A 14547-nucleotide genomic window follows, 5' to 3' on the forward strand; every position below is an offset into this window, starting at 1 on the left:
CTATTGACTGATAAATTTGTGGACCCGGAGGCAGAGCAGCATTGCCAAGCAGAGACAGACAGAGGAGATATTGTCCTCACTGGCTGTGCTGTTTTGGTCTCAATAATTCAGCTCCCTGCATCCCCACATCTGTTGAATGAATAATGGACACAAAGAAAAGAAACGATGAAGAAAAATATGACTAATTAAATAACATATCAACTTATAAGCAACTTTTGGAAAAACATTCATATTAACTTATTGAATGGGTTCAGTTAGGAGGCATTTAACCCCTTGAGTTAATTGGTCTGATTTCCTTACAAAATGGGATGAAGACAATGAGCAGTTCAAGAAGAAATAACCCAAAAATAATAACAAAAGTACAAGAAATTACCTGAAAATGAGCACCCCCCCCCCCCCCCCCCCACCCCCAAACAAACACAAACAAAACAAAAAAACCAAACAAAAAATGAACAAAAAGGACAGTAAAACAAACAAACAATAACACAGAAATGATCTAAAAATTATAACTTGTCTGTAAAATCATTGTAAATATATAATTATAGTGATTGGAAATGTAGTTCTCTGCAAATTTCTCCCTAGCTTTAAAAAAAATATTTTCTAAATCTATTAATTTGTTGCAATTTGCAGGAGATTTCTCGTCATGCTGCTCAATTTCTGAAAGAAATCCAACCAATTTGCTCAGGGGCAAGAGGTTTAGATACCTGTGAAAAGGCATCTAAATGCATCACAAGAAAATTGACATTGATCCAGGCTTCAGAGGATTAAGCCATAAAAGCAACACTGCAAAGCTAATAGCCAAACTGTACCAAAATGATTGAGTGTGTGATACATACTGTTCTGTGAGCCAGGTGAGGCCACTCAAAACTGCAGTTTTATGTCATGGTTCGTCTGCGGTCCATCTTCTTCCTTCTCTCTCGCTCTCCCTCTGCCCCAGGTGTAACCTACCATGACATCCTGTTGGTGTACAACAGCCTGGTGCAGTACCCACTGCTCTGTGAGAGCTCTATAGTGAGGGGATGATCCTCTCCAAGGTCTGCCTGTGGGAGACGCCATTTGAATGTGGAACACTTAATAGTCTTAGTTAAGCAGAATAATCCCGTGATTAGCAGCTGAGCATAGCTGCACGGTGCTGGAGGGTAACACAGCCATGATGGCGTGTGCAGCACAGGCCTTCATCTTTTGGTGTTTTTATATCTTCAGAGGTCTCAAAAGCTGCTCTCTTTTTTTGTGCTGTACACACTGCCTCATATATGCAGGCATACCCAACACTGTCTAAATCTATGTAATACAAGTTAGTGTATTTTAAAAGCACTCCCACATGGGTGTTGCTCATCCTGGCTGATTAGACCTCTGCTCAGGCTGAGGCTGGGAGGAGCTATGATGGGAGTCATGTGAGGTCATCAGCCTTTGTGAACTTAAAGCACTGGGAAAAGTAAAAGTTGTCCCACCCTAACAGATGATTAACACTCATCCCTAATCAGCAAGAATGACTTAAAACACTGTGTGTGTGTGCAGAATACGTCTTTTAAAATAAATAGGTAGGCAATAAATAAAATCGAGGGCAATCTGTTACCACTGGATTATGTTTAAGAATAATCAATTAATTATTCTTAAACATCAGATGTTTAAGAATGATAATTTCATTGGGAAGAGATGACAGCTGCAACAATTAGTTGACTAATTGATAAATTGATCTACAGTAAATAATCCCCAACTATTATGATAACTGATAAATTATTATGGTAATATTTCATGCATAAATAGCAAAAAAAGCTATTTCCTGCCTCTAAAATATGGGATTTTACTTTTTCTGTTTTATGTCATATTAAGCTGAATATATATATATATCTTTTGGTCTGACAAAACATCACCGTGGACAATAAGAAACTGAGATGGACATTTTTCACTATTGGCTGACATTTTATAGAGCGAACAATTAATCTGTTAATTTGAGAAAATGTGCTTTATTTACTCAAGTAAGGGCTGGATGGGGTATGACTTACATAATTAACCCCATTTCACAATTTTATGACTATGATAAATGGTGTGATTTTAGAAAACGCTTTTCAAAAGCAAATGTGGATTTTGGGGTTCTGAGGGTATTTAAAATAAATACAAAATTTAAACTTGTATGTTTTTTTTTCCCTAAGCCAAATCGAAAACACAGCTCCCCCTCAAGTGCTTAAAATAATTCATTTGAACTGCACCCCCCCCCCCCCCCCCCGCCCCCCCGCCCCAGAAATAATGAACAGTCCCTATAAAATAATCAGCAGATTAATCTGTAATGAAAATAGACAAGACCATGTCATTTACACAAAATGATGAAGCCACCTAAAACGTCCTTGCTTTATAACGTTACTTACTTACAGACATTTTGAATACTTTGGTTGTCCTTAATAATGCATTTTATGGCAGCTTATCTGAATAATATATATTTTTTACCTCAAAGAGACAAAGTGGGACAGGCTTCTTCACGTGGAGACTTCCGTTACTGTCTGTAAAGTTATTAATTTCGCGCCGTTGTCTTATTTACTTCAGACTAACACAGCTGACCTGAGCTGTACAGCAGACGCATATTCCTGCCTGTTGACATTACTAAATTGGTAAGATACTCTGTTATTTTGACACTAGCTTGCATTCCTATGGTAACATATCTCAGTCTTTGACAGCCTTAAAAAACCCCTAAAGTAACGAAACCGCAGCGATATGAATCTAGTTTTTCAGAAATTCAGTGAAGTGGTTTAGCTAACTACGTTAGCTAGTGACCTAGCATAGCTGCGTCTCCGGTGAAATTGTGATTTTTTTTAGCTAACTTTAAGGTAATTTGAGAATATATTTTAGTTTAACGTCAAATTTGCCTTATTTTGTTAATTACAGTTAGGTCAGCGCAATGGTGAGGAAAGCCTCCAGAAGTGTAGGGAGGTACACAGCGACACACAAATCCAGCAAGAGGACTCACTATCGGCCCCGTCCGACCAGAGGCGTCGTGACCCGCAGCCAGGCCAACACCAGCGGCTGCTTCTTCCACGGACTCCCGGCGGAGGTGTTTGACATGATCCTGGACAAACTGTCTGGTAGGTGCTGTGGTGAAATGCAAGGAAAATATAAAAATGTCAATATTATTTTTTCCTAGGTGAATTGTAACTATATAAATTAACGCAAGTACGGTACTTACAAATGTGCAGTACTTCACTTGAGTTTTTTAATCTCTTGCCACTTTGTACCTCCACTGTACACTTTAGAGGGAAATATCTCATCTTTCAACCCACCACAATTATTTGATTATTTGTATGGCCACAAAAACCATACATAATTGGCAACTATATTGATCATTTTAAAAATTATTTTTATGCAATACATTCTACCGTTTCAGCTTTTCAGATATGGGGATTTACAGCTTTTCCTTTTAATTATTTTGATTTGAATTGACATTTTTTTTCCTGCACTGGGTACTTTTACTTGTAATACTTGTACATATTTTCCTGATTGCATTAGTAATTTTACTCAAGTACCATTTTCAATGCAGGATTTTAAAACTGGTAACAGGTATTAATACTTTTAATGAAATATAGGATGTAAATACCCACTCCACCTTTGGGTAGGTGCAATCGGTAATCCTTTTAACATAACCTATGAATATATAAACGCGATTGAAACTTTAATGTGTTTTGCTGACTAAGTCAGAAATAAACGCCATGGTAACAAAAACAAGTACTACATCATTTGCTCTAAATTACATCAAAGTCCTGACATTTTGTACAGTACGTGGTTGAGCGTTGATTAGCACTCATTGGGTATTTCAAATTCAAGATTCATATGTACATTAATGATCAATAATATAACAAATACTACTGAGGTATGTGTACACACTTTGTGCGATACAGTTTTTGCATGTGTATACCATAATTTATGTTCATTTCTTCAATTTAACCACTACTTTTTAGGACAGTATTAGAAAAACAGGTGAAAAAAGCAATGCTTTTTTGGTCCTTGTATTTTAAAAAAAGTTAATTTTCCAAAATTTCAAATGTATGAGATGAAAATATGTGTGTGTCAGTGCTGGAGCTCAGCGTATTCAGCATGGTGTCCAAGGATATCACTAAATCCGTTGTGGACTACATCTCCACTCTAACCTGGAGGAATAAAAGAATCATTCAGAGCTTTCACCACCGCACCTGCCCTGAGCAAAAATCCACTGTTGGACACTACAGAGACTTGGGTGAGTGGCAATGTTTCTTTCGCTGTTTTCCGAGACTTTATATCTTGTAATTATAAGTAACCAATAGTGCTAGAGATAAGCTACTTTGTCAAGTAAAAGGTAAGAAAATAATTAATATATGTTTTTAATTTAATGATGTGCTTTTGTGTTCATTGTCTCAGGATTGTTGTTCAAGAGATGCACGCTGTTGCTACCAACAAAGGACAGGTTGAAGTTTATCTATAGCAAGTTTTCACAGGTACGAAAAGGAGAGGTGAGAGGGCGAGCAAAGTTAGATTATATGATGTATTAAATGCCACATTAAAAAAAGAAAGTTTAATTACATCAGGCTAAATGATTTGCTACCAGAAAGCTGAAAATGCACGTTTTGCAAAGCTGTCGCTGAAACAATATATCATTCAGCCACATTGATATCTAGTTAACATAACTGTTGCTAATGAAGAGGCTCTGTTTCAGATTCCCTGCTTCCTGTTGGAGAAGTGTTTGGCACCAGACTGCATTGGCTTCAGCTGCTATGGAGTCTTCCTCCAGGTGAGGGCCTCATAGAAATACAGTGTTGTGTAATAAAATGTCACTTGAATGTGGGTGGACAAACTCCAGGTAGACACACTGAATATTTAAGGTCGAGAAATCTTTCAGTGTCCTATCCCAGTGCATCATTTTAGCAGGGAAATATGAGTCTTCTCTGTTAATGAAAATGTTAATGTATGCTCTATTGAACACTCTGCAGACGCTGATTGCAGGGTGGGATGAGCTGGAGTGCCACAGAGTGTTCAACTTCCTGTGTGACCTCACAAATCTGATGCAGAAAATAGATGCTGTCGTCACTGCAAAACCAGGTGTGTCTCTCGCTGTGTGGAAGTAAAAATGTTGCTGAATATAGAGCGGACCACCAGCGGGGACATTATTCTTTCTACTAATATGTGGGGATTATAACATCTTAAAAAATATTCTGATAGTCTAGGGTTTTTTTTTTTTGTAGAAATATTAATCACTCCTGGTGAAAACTGAATGAAGTCTGCACTGCATTTAAGATAAGCATCTTAGTTTTCCTGGGTCAGCTTAGTGTCATTGGTTGTAGCAGCATGCATGGGTCTCGTAGGTGATTAAAATCTGAATGAGAATCACTCTCCTGTTGAGCCTTGTGAAAATCTTGAACTAGATAATACAATAATACATCTGTCTTTACTCATTTGTCCGTGCTCAGGGGTGAGGTGGTACCAAAGGCTGCAGCTCCGTCTTTTCTGCCGCCAAGTTCTGTTGGACCCGTGGCTAAGCCAGACAGAGTGTCAGTTCTGGCTAATGCAACTCCTGAAGCCTTGGCCCATGGTCAGCCAGGCACACTTACTTACTGTTAATCCTCTATGGACCTCTGCTGCCTGAGGGTAAGATTACTTTCATACTAGGGTTACAATGGGATGAGATTTTCAGTTCAGAAAGTATTGTGGCTTCACAGTATTACATAATAATAAATAATAATGACAATTATTATTATTATTATTATTATCAGTTAGACTTCCCTTTAACCTTAAAAAACTTTACAACTTCAAACCCTGAGCAAATTTGTGCGATTAATTAAAAAAAACATAGGGAAAAAGACATCGAGCAACTTGGTAAGAAATGTAAGAAAATGTTCTTTTAAAACTAGAAAAAAATGTCCGGGGAAAAAAGAAGAAAGCTAGTGAAAACCTATACTTCTATTTATCATAATTACATATTTAAAATTTAAAATGTAAATGTAAAATAAAGCTATATTTGTGATTATCATGATAATATATACTAATAATAATAATAATAATAATAATAATAATAATAATAATAATATATAAAAATATAAATTAGGTTCTATAATCTATTATCTTTGTTTTTAAACTTAAAAAAAAAACCTTCATTTTTAGTTTTTTTTTTTTTTTTTTTTACTAATTTCTTGATCATTTTTGGTTCATTTCTTCTTTTGTTGCTCATTGCCAAGTTTTTTTTTAAAGAAATAAAGCCAGGCCACACTTAGTTTTGGTTGAACAAACTTCAACTTTCATATTATGGTATATCTAATATTGCTGCAACCCTATTTTATACTATTTTATAAAAATAATCAGTTTATATGTTTGACTTTATGAGAACAAATAAATCAGGGCCAGCTTTTGTTTTGTTGAGAAGAAAGTTCCTGGATTTGTTTACACTCTGAAAACACAATCACTGTAATCCCCCTTGGTTACGGTAAGTACTGAGCAATTTAAATTTAAACAAAAAATAATACATTAGTGGCAAGTTTTGTCCTGAAGTGATTTGCTTTCTGCACCAAATGACTGCTCGCGCTTGGCTGTAGTTGGAAAACTTGGCTCACCTCCTGTCCAGCTTGTCTAGTTTTTCCATTGTGATGTGGTCGTGCATGACACAGTGAGCTTCTTTCGTCCATGCAGGCACCGGCGGGTGGCAGGATCTGGCAGAGAGGGGGCTTCCTCACAGCGCTCTGTGGGACCTGGCCAGGGCCATCCTCCTGCTTTTGGGCAAACTAGAAGACAAAGGCCAGACAACCAATTTACTGCTGGCAATCGTTGAGGAACTCATTGGTATCATACTTCAGTTCTCCTAAAAAAAGTTTTCATGTCACAGAAAGACACAAATGAGGGTAACCGGCTGCCAAAGTGAAAAGAAACGTAACTTGTTTGTCCTGCGCTTGATCATCCTCAGTCATTCCTCAGCCGTGGCATGTGGAGAATGTGGCTCGTCTCTTGGTGCTGTGTGGCAGCAGTCTCTGCTACACTGTTCTGGCCAGCAAGGCCATCAATGGACGACTTCCTGAGATCTCCAGACTCATCGTGTACATCATACTGGTGGGAACCCTAGTTATTTTATCATCAGATGAATAGATTTAAGGAAATTTGCATCAACTTAAGGCTCATTTACGGCAGTATTTCTCACAGAATTGGAATCCATATGTGGCGATAGCTGACGACAGTGAAGGATAGGGGTCATTCTGTGTCCCCTCTCTAAATTTAGACATGAACGCAGCACCGGCAGAGCTCTTCGTGAATATTTTTTTTCCTCAGCAGCAGTTTGTGATTGGCAGGGCGCATGATTGATCTGTAGATCTGGTCAGAGCTGATTGGTTCAGTTCTCTTCATCCTCAGGTGTGTGAGAAGGACGGCTATCACATGTCCTGGGCGGTGAAGTTGGTGCAGCAGATCTGCGGGACGTTCAGCACGCCTCCCGAACGGTTCAGCTTCATCCATCAACTGGAGAACATGTTCTCAGAGGTCACCAGGGAGTTTTTTGAGTTCTCTCTAACAGGTAAGGTGGTGCAGCTTCCTGCAGTACAAATCTGATTCGTCTTGACCCCAGGAAATAATATATGATACTGATATTGTACTCATAAAAGTATGACGGAAAAGTAACTACAGCATTAAAGTGGCGGTTAAAGCTATGGTAACATTTTGAGAGAAAACCAACAAAACAAACAAGAGAATCACATCATGTGCAGAGATGTAGGCAGATTCAAACAGTTACCAAAGAAAATATGATGCATTTAGAGATGTTGACTGAAATGCACAATCACAGATTTGTTTGTATGTATATACCCTGTACCTATAAAAAAAAAAAAACATTCAAGCTTATATAGGGTTGAGTGGTAGTGGTAGGATTTTTTTATGTTTTGAAAATATTTTTTATTTATTTTTATATATGAAAATATAAAATAAATATTGAAAATATTTTCTGCCTCTCTTTTTTTTCTTCTCAATTTTGCCACCTAGAGCAAGCCCTCATGATTATGTCCCTTTTTAAAATGTTTGGAGCTATTTTATTGGTACCCACGCTAATAAAAAAACTCTGTAGTGGTGTATTTCTTATGTTATGTTGTTATGTTCTTTGCTGATGTGAATATAATTGTAGAGCATACTGAATGAGTTTTAAGGGAAATAAGTGGAGTGATTTTAGAAATGTGCTTCTCAGTTCAAACACATTCACATACTGTAAATATATTGGTATTCTATAGACTGATGGTTCTCAACCTCTTTGGCTCGTGACCCAAGACACCCTGTCATCATAGGCTTCATGAGTCTATTAGCTGTGAACAATTCAACCAAAGAGAGATATTTCCTCCTTAGATTGTTTCATTGTATTAGCTTTTAAACTGAGGTAGATCTGAGAAAAGCTAGAGAAAACACACTTTATGTTCGGAACTGGGAACCACTGGCCAAGATATTTCTTTGAATAGACCTGCAGAGCCTCTGATTCACATTAAAGTGCTGTATAAAAACTCATTATTAATGCTATCATCTGCTCTCAGGGAACCACCTCGAGGACCGGGAGACTTTCCAGACCCTGTGTGTCCTTCTGGACTCCAGTGCTCGCTTCCACACCAAATTCCTCCACATGTTCCTAAAATAGTAGTGATGCAAATTGAAAGTGTCAAGGAAGAGGTGGGAAAAATACAAACTTCAATAATGAAGACGTTACCTAAAGAAGTGAACTAAAGAGAGTGATGGACTTTTACAAAAATAGAAGGATTTGGGAAATGTTTTATGGTAGCTTTGAAAGTTCGGAGAAATCGAAGGTTTCACTCTATGATATAAAAAACACACTGCATTTGTTGGTTGGAAAAAGAGCTGTTTGGCAGCAGAATGATTATTTATACATATTTTATATTTTTTTCCTCAAAGTTCTTAAATCTTGTTCATTACTATGTTTATAAAACATATTTAATATTTATTCATTCACTGGAGCGATATTTATTGACATTATTTATAATTTATTCACATTGAACCCCTCGGTAAATGTCGTTGTGATGCAATGATTTCATTGTTTTTGTATAATTTAATAAATTTATATTTTCAATTTTATTTGTCATTATTTGTTTTGTATATTGTAAGTATTTAAGGCAGCTACCATCACATAAAAAATGGAAACAAAGCACACCCTCAGCAAATAACAAGCTTTTATTATCCTCCAGGCAGTACAATATTCAGCACTGAGAGCAGTTTCAAAAAAAGTTGATGAAATTTCTTAAATTAAAAGATATGTCACGGAACAAAAAAGAGGCAGCTTTAGATACAAATGTTAAACATTTTCTGTGTACAGAAACAGCATACAGGATATTTTCAGTGTCTTATGCAGACTGCATTCACATTAGTGTCAGTAATGATTTACAACATTGGTACCAAACTATTAGTGGCCGCTTTAAATAATCACTTTACGGCGTGCACACAAATTGTACTATTAGCAGGATTTGTTAATTTTTTTTTTAAAGAAACATGGTGTCAGTTGGAGCGTGCACAAAAAGTACTAGATTTTAACAATGAAGTTTAAGGCCTATAACACGGAGTGTGATGAATTCACCAGGCGGTAAATGAGATCCAGTCACCACATCCACATCATGTCCACGGTCACAGGCATTTCACTCGTTCATGTGCTCATTGTTTTGATATGATCTGATGGTAGGAAAAAAAAGAAAGAAACATCTCTATAATTTTCCTATTTTGGAGCTGGTTGTGCTGTATTTGTACCCAACTGATTTTGAGGAAAAACATGTAATTGTGATGCAAAACACATTTTAAATAATTCAAAACCATATCTGATCTTTTTGGCATTTTTACAAAAAAATATGACTTTTATTTTGAGTTGATTTGCTGAGCAGTTACACCAGGAAATGTACACAACACAGAGATTTACCTTCATATTGGACAAGAGGAGATCTACAGTATATAAGCTACCACACAAAAGTTCAATTTGGATGGTATTTATGTCTGTAGGGGAAGATGAGTAATTTTAACCTCGGAAACCTAAGCAAACTGTCTTAATTTCTATTTAAAAAAAAACATGAGAAGAAGGCATTGAGCAGACTCTAGAAATTACCCAGAAATTGGCAAGAAATAAGTAAAGAAAAGTAAATTACTTGAAAATGAGCAAAAAACAACTACAAAAAAGTCAGAAAGTAAAAAAAAGACCTGAAGATCTCAAAGTGATTCTGTAAAAACTTAAATACGAATATATAAATAAATAGTTATGATAATAATAAATACAGTTTTCTCTAAATCTATGAATTCCTGCATTTTGGGTGACATTGTTACTATTTTCCTTCTTTGAAATGTTTTCAAAAGAAACCAAACAAAGGTTGAAATACTAAGATAATAATAATAAGATGTCTTGATGCACCACAAGAAAAGTGATTTCAGTCCAGGTTTCTAAGGATTAATATTACAAGATTTTTCTCTTTAGTGTTAATTACAGTCACAAATACCTCCTGTTTTTGGTAATGCTCATTTGTCCTACACATCCAGAGAGATGCTGAGACACAATCTACCACCACAGTCACTTTACATGTTGACACGACAAGGCATGATAATACTCACTGTGCAATTTGTTCTATGGGTATAAAAAAAAAACAACACAAGTCTTAATTCAGACAGCACTTTTACATTGACATTAAAATTCTGAGCACATAGTAACTTTTCTGTTTTTTTGGCAGAGTATGAGGGTTTTAATAAAAAAATTACTGAACAGGCACATTACCTTGTAGCCAGTCCAACCCCTCCTGGAGACCCTCTCCCTTGATAGCGTTGCTGGCACTGACAAAAACAAGGAGATGTCGAGAAGTTAATCTCCTCATGGCACACATTCACTTTCTCGTGACTTTTCTTGGATCCTGGATGTTAAAAGCTGTCTAGCTCTTAATCCACCTGCCTTCCATCTGTCTAATGAGTAAACAAGGTGGTAAACACATGTATGTAAAATAACCAGGCTTTCCAATAACTGTGCCTCCTAACAATGTTTAACCTGAGCTACGGAAAAGGACAAATAAGCGGATATTGGAAACAAGCTCTGGAAAGTGGTAGTGGGTAAACACGCCTCTTCACTTTATAGTATCAGTTTAAGACTTTAAGCTGTAACTCTGGAAGCACAAAATGTTGCAGATGGGAAAAGGACAGAACCTTTTTAATCCAAGTGCACTTGGAGTGCCAAACAGTGGCAGGATTCCTGTTGTAAACTACTCAAAAATATCTGTGGAGGTGGCCTTTGCTTACACACCCATCATGAGGGTGAATATTTGACCATAAAGTGGTGACCCCCACATGAACTTCACAGCTTCCTTATAGGACTGCGCGTGTGACCCGAGCACTACAAGTGAGAATCAGATGAATAATTAACTAAATTTTGGTCGGTGTTACAGTGTGCAGCATGCCTGGGTTAAAACAAAGGCAGATAATTTACCAGATGTGCCAGGGTTTGTCTTTGATCTTCTCCAAACACAACATCTGTGAGACCCTGACAGAAGACATGGCGTCCCGCAGATCCATCTTGTTAGCGAAGAACAATACTGGGATCTTTTTGCTGCGGATATCTGAAAAACGGGACAGACACAAAAACTGAATCATGTGCCAGAGGAAGATAGAAAGAGAATCATTTTAATTCTGTTTTGTTTATCCAATAACAAATTTTAGCAAAGAGTTTGTGTAGACCTCTAACTATCTATCTATATCTTTAAAAGTGTCAATTTTATTTAAAATAATACATTGGGAATTGAAAGTCATATCATATTAGACTACATGTCATGATGGAGGAGTAAAACCAGTCACCTCAATGTTTTATCTATTTATTTATTTTACATTTGTGCTCTTTGTGTCTGCACCTTTCCTTCTTTGGTTTGCAAATGCTGCAAAGTCATTTCCCTCAGGTTAAATAAAGTTTTATCTTATCTTCTCAATAGCTTTGTTTTAAGGGATGCTGCCCAGTGAAATAAACTTATGCAATCCGTTACTTTTACTCCAATTTTATTTTCTTCCTTTTTTGGTGAGATTTTATTGTCATCATGTTGATGATGTTTATTAAAAAACTTTCATTTGTTATTTCACAGATTTCACAATATAAACCCTGAACCATGCCTAATAACATATTTCATAAAAGGCCTAAGCATGATTCCTACAGTATTTGGAAATCAAACTTTCTACAGGAAAAATAGTACCTGTACTGTGTCTCTCTACAAAATATGTAAAGCAGTATTGAAGATATTTTTCGTACCTTCGTGATTGAGTAGAGTGTCTAGTTCCTCTTTGGCAACAACCATTCTCAGTTTGTCACCGCTGTCAATGACAAATATGATGGCATGGCTCTCTCTGAGGACGAGAAGAGAGGAGGTTATAACTGACACACAGTCATGCTGCTGCAACAAATATCTGATGAGCATGTTGTGTGTGTCATACTTGTAGTAATGCTCCCATAGGTTTCTATATCTGCTCTGCCCAGACATATCAAAGACTGTAAAAGACAGGCTGCATGTAGAAAGAGACAGAGAGAGAGAAAGAGCGCACAGCTTAGAATGATACCTAATAATGCATTAAAAAACAAATAAATACACATTATAAATGTCTATAAAATTCTACCTTGAACTCTTGAACTTTTCAATGTTGAAGCCAATTGTTGGGACTATTTCTTGTGCCTGTGTCTGCATTCACCCACACACACAAACAGGCGGAGACATGCACACAAACACACAGAAACAGACAAGTAACGGTAAAAGTATGTCAACAAGGAAATGGTATAAGTAAAGTATTATGTGGTCTTTACCTGACTAACATGTTTCCACTCCTCTGACAATGGGCCTAAATGATTCGAATGCTGAAAACAAGCAATCAGTGAATGATTGCAGTGAAATAAAGTGATTTTGACAGGCCAATATTTATCCCAAATGATCATGATATGAGTATCTTAATAAGTGAGTGTGCCCACATAGCAGACTATACAATAAACATAGGCCTCTCAATTTTTTCTAATTCTCAAAGTAAGGGCCACTTCATTATACTTACATTTGATGGTTTCAGTTGGTTGATGATGGTAGTTTTGCCGCTGTTGTCCAGACCCAAACACAAAACGTTGACCTCTTTCTTCCTGAGGCCAAGCCAGCCTGACAGTTTATCCAGCAGCCCCATTACACTCGATTAAAGCCACACCATTTAAAGTCTAACACATCACCCCATAGATAGTCTGACTACTGCAAAGTAAATACATTAAATTAGCAATTTCTCACCAAAGCAACTATAATGATAAACATAGCCGTGGATGGCGTGTTCCCAGAACTTGCTGTAAAGAGTGTCACAAGCTGGGATGCCGGCTGGGCATCCCAGCTTGTGACAGGTAATCCTATTAAAGCGAATTAAGCTCTGCGAACCACCCGGTGACCTGATCATGGAGTACGGAGCTTTCTAGGTGCCCTGTCCTGATGCATTTGATTTACTCTTCTAACACTTTACCTTGCCTTACCTAACCTTACATTATTAATTAATTGGACCCACTATCTGTTGCATTAGTCCATCTGCTTTTACACTAATTCAAGCAAACTGCGACAAATGTTCACGTAAATCTACAATGAATAAGAAATAACAAACACAGAAACATAAATGTAACCGTAAAGAGGGCTACAAGGTTGTAAATATTGTAAAATGTGGGCACTCTAAATCACATGTATACAAAGATATTATGGTATATGTAAGCATACTGGGGAAATACTTGTTTACAAGAAGGGAAACTCTCAGCAGGAAAAATATGATGGATCCCATCTGAAAATCATACATCTAATATAATATTTTCATTGTGATTTTAGGAATTCAATTTGAGCTTCTCTCAGGCAGATCTGGAGCTGCGGTGACTGGTCCAACAGCTCCATCTTATGGTTATCAGACATGTGTCTGACTTTATGTAATTACCAGGTATGCCAGGTTGAAGAGGGTGAAAGAGTGTGACATTATCACTTACTAACAAAAAAACAAACAAGAACAAAAAACAACAGGAATAAACATTAAAGTTAGTTTAAGAGACAAGACTAAAGCTGAGGTTTGAGGTTTTTTCAGTGAGGTGACACATGTTGGTGAGATTTCTCCTATATTAAGCATTTAAAACACACAACCTGAAAGATAAAGGACATCTTTTTTTCCTTTGAATTAAGGCTGTTTTTAACTAAACTTATATTAAACACATGTTGTCCTTTTTGTTCATGTAATAGGCTGAAACATTTTAAATCTGTCTAGTCTGGCTTTTTGTTGTTAATTTTTTTATTTTATTTTTTATGATTGGTTTTGTAGGTGTGTTATGTATGTTTGTAAAATTGTTTGCATTTATTACTTTTTTGGATGGAAATTAATAACCATATTTATCTCCTTCTAGACTGGCTTTTATTTTTTTAAATTTTTTTTATGTTTTGTTTTTGTATGTTCTTAACTTTGTTCACTTTTTTTGCGATTAAAATGAAATACTTTATTTGTCTGTGTCTAGTCTGGCTTTTTGTTGTTTTTTATTCTTTTTTTTAATGTTTTGTTTTAGTATGTGTGTTACGT

The 14547-nt window shown here is 36.5% G+C and overlaps 2 protein-coding genes across 2 annotated transcripts; one reads left to right on the forward strand and one right to left on the reverse strand.

Annotated features, from left to right (window-relative positions):
* The first annotated feature begins 2559 nt into the window (after positions 1–2559).
* LOC121948617 (F-box only protein 47-like) lies at positions 2560–8641 on the forward strand. The gene is given in 12 exon segments (XM_042494009.1): positions 2560–2606; positions 2881–3077; positions 4061–4222; positions 4384–4460; positions 4679–4753; positions 4953–5061; positions 5430–5566; positions 5568–5607; positions 6643–6792; positions 6914–7056; positions 7354–7513; positions 8511–8641. Coding segments are annotated over 11 exon segments (1338 nt in total). The 5' UTR covers positions 2560–2606; positions 2881–2893; the 3' UTR covers positions 8612–8641.
* An 848-nt stretch (positions 8642–9489) lies between these two features.
* Positions 9490–13146, reverse strand: LOC121949591 (ADP-ribosylation factor-like protein 6). Its single transcript, XM_042495324.1, has 9 exons — positions 13024–13146; positions 12785–12835; positions 12601–12662; positions 12421–12489; positions 12239–12333; positions 11432–11561; positions 10733–10788; positions 10573–10585; positions 9490–9651 (listed from the first exon to the last, which is right to left on the reverse strand). The coding sequence occupies exons 1-9, from the start codon at positions 13144–13146 to the stop codon at positions 9618–9620; spliced, it is 633 nt and encodes a 210-aa protein (XP_042351258.1). The 3' UTR covers positions 9490–9617.
* Between the last annotated feature and the right edge of the window lie 1401 nt (positions 13147–14547).

The sequence above is a fragment of the Plectropomus leopardus genome, chromosome 10, assembly GCF_008729295.1.
Source record: "Plectropomus leopardus isolate mb chromosome 10, YSFRI_Pleo_2.0, whole genome shotgun sequence".
NCBI lineage: Eukaryota > Metazoa > Chordata > Actinopteri > Perciformes > Serranidae > Plectropomus > Plectropomus leopardus.

What these genes read in the sequence shown, in the direction of transcription:
- LOC121949591 (XM_042495324.1), bottom strand. Translation starts at nt 13,146, where the DNA reads ATGGGGCTGCTGGATAAACTGTCAGGCTGGCTTGGCCTCAGGAAGAAA. An exon ending in ACCAACTGAAACCATCAAAT is followed by an intron (nt 12,836 to 13,023) that starts GTAAGTATAATG and finishes GCTTGTTTTCAG; the next exon opens with CATTCGAATCATTTAGGCCC. An exon ending in CACTCTACTCAATCACGAAG is followed by an intron (nt 11,562 to 12,238) that starts GTACGAAAAATA and finishes CCCGTTTTTCAG; the next exon opens with ATATCCGCAGCAAAAAGATC.